At 63.6% G+C, this 2,153-nt stretch overlaps 1 protein-coding gene across 2 annotated transcripts in view; it reads left to right on the plus strand.

Moving 5' to 3' along the window:
* Nucleotides 1-2,054, plus strand: part of LOC113980790 (AMP deaminase 2-like) — a 4,269-nt gene extending 2,215 nt beyond the window's left edge. For both annotated transcript variants that reach the window (XM_027708008.1, XM_027708009.1), the window contains 3 exons: nt 561-747; nt 1,713-1,854; nt 1,943-2,054. In XM_027708008.1, coding sequence (XP_027563809.1) covers nt 561-747; nt 1,713-1,854; nt 1,943-2,036 — 423 coding nt within the window. In that variant the 3' untranslated portion in view covers nt 2,037-2,054. The remainder of the gene's footprint in view (nt 1-560; nt 748-1,712; nt 1,855-1,942) is intronic.
* Nucleotides 2,055-2,153: the final 99 nt, after the last annotated feature.

Below are 2,153 nucleotides of genomic sequence, written 5' to 3' on the forward strand. Positions count from 1 at the left end.
GGGAGGAGAAGTGCAGGGTGAGCCCCTCCCTATGACCCCAAACCCACTTGGGGGGGGTCTGTGGGGTGAGCCCCTGTCCGTGTCACCCCAAACCCCACACCCACCCCAGGGGGTCTGCGGGGTGAGCCTTCCCTGTGACCCCAAACCCATCCGGGGGGGTCTGCAGGGTGAGCTCCTCCCCATGACCCTAAACGCCAAACCCGCCCAGGGGTTCTGTGGGGTGAGCCCCTCCCCATGACCCCAAACCCACCCGGGAGGGTCTGCGGGGTGAGCCCTCCCTGTGACCCCAAACCCCAAACCCATCCGGGGGAGTCTGCAGGGTGAGCCCCTCCCCATCACCCCAAACCTACCCGGGGGGGGGGGTTGAGGGGTGAGCCCCTCCCTGTGACCCCAAACCCACCCGGGGCAGTCTGTGGGGTGAGCCCTTGTCCCTGTGACCCTAAACCCACCCGGGGGGGTCTGTGGGGTGAACCCTTGTCCCTGTGACCCCAAACCCACCCGGGGGGGTCTGCAGGCCACCAACCCAGCCCGGGGTGTCCCCCCTCGCTGTCCCCTCCCAGGTGCCCTTCACGGACCTGCTGGACGCGGCCAAGAGCGTGGTGAAGGCGCTGCTGCTGCGCCAGAAGTACATGGGGCTGTCGCTGCAGAGCTTCTGCCGCACCACGGCCCGGTTCCTGCGGGAATTCTCCGGGAAAAACCCCGAGAGCCGCGCCCACGACGACCCGCCCGAGACCCCCGTGGCTGCTGGTGAGGGGGGGAGGAGGTTGTGGGGGTCTTGGAGAAGTTTGGGGGGTTTTGGAGGAGTTTTTGGGGGTTTTGGAAGAGTTTTTGAGGTTTTTGAGGTTCTGGGGTTTTGGAGGAGGTTTTGGAGGAGTTTGGGGGGTTTTGGGGTTTTGGAGGAGGTTTTGGGGTGCTCTGGGGTGATGTGGAGCTCCCTGAGAAGCCCCTCAGCACCCCCATGGCTGCTGGTGAGGGCAGGGAGGGGGTCTCGGGGCCGCCGTGGGTGGCTGGAGGAGTTTGGGGGGGGGTTGGAGGAGTTTTGGGGTTTTGGAGGAGTTTTTGAGGTTTTGGGGTTTTGGAGAAGTTTTTAAGGTTTTGGGGCTCTGGATGAGTTTTTGAGGGTTTTGGAGGCGATTTTGAGGGTTTTGGAGGAGTTTTGAGGGTTTTGGAGGAGGTTTTGGGGTGCTCTGGGGTGATGTTGAGCTCCCTGAGAAGCCCCTTGAGACTCGTGGTTATGAGGAGGTGCCCGAGATCCCCGTAGCTGCTGGTGGGTGCAGGGAGAGGGTCTTGGGTCTTGGTGCTGGGATGGGGGTCTGGAGGAGTTTTTGGGGGTTTTGGAGGAGTTTTTGAGGTTTTGGGGCTCTGGATGAGTTTTTGAGGGTTTTGGAGGAGGTTTTGGGGTGCTGTTGAGCTCCCTGAGAAACCCCTCAAGACTCGTGGTTATGAGGAGGTGCCTGAGACCCCTGTAGCTGCTGATGGGTGCAGGGTGGGGGTCTTGGTGCTTGGATGGGGGGTCTGTGGAGTACCCCCATGTTTTGGGGCACTGTGGGGTGACAAGGAGGGTCTGTGGGGTGCCCTCATGTTTTGGGGCGCTGTGGGGGTCTGTGGGGTGCCCCCATGTTTTGGGGCGCTGTGGGGTGACAAGGAGGGTCTGTGGGGTGCCCCCATGTTTTGGGGCGCTGTGGGGTGACGGGGGGGGTCTGTGGCCGCAGATGCCCCCGTGCACCCCCCCTTTGCTGAGCGCCACCCCTACGAGACGTGGGACCCCCGGGAGATGCCCGAGGACCTGGGCTACGGGCTGCGCATGGTGGACGGGGTCGTGCACGTCTACACCAGCCAGGACCCCACGGACAAGTGAGGCCGGGGGGGTTTGGGGGTCCCGCTCGGCCCTGGGGGGGGTCGGGGCTGTGGGACCCCCAGCTGTGTGTGTGTCCCCCCCCAGGAGCACCGAGCTGGACCTGCCCTACCCCGACCTGCAGGAGTTCATCGCTGACATGAACTTCCTCATGGCCCTCATCATCAACGGGCCCATGTGAGGGCAAAGGGGGCAAAGGGGGGCATAAATGGGGACATCGGGGGGTCAGGGGTGGGGACACCAAGGGGGCATAAATGGGGACACCAGTGGGGTCATAAATGGGGACAAAAGGGGACAC

This window comes from Neopelma chrysocephalum, unplaced genomic scaffold (assembly GCF_003984885.1).
Source record: "Neopelma chrysocephalum unplaced genomic scaffold, ASM398488v2 Primary Assembly neopelma1_95217, whole genome shotgun sequence".
In the NCBI taxonomy this organism is placed as follows: domain Eukaryota; kingdom Metazoa; phylum Chordata; class Aves; order Passeriformes; family Pipridae; genus Neopelma; species Neopelma chrysocephalum.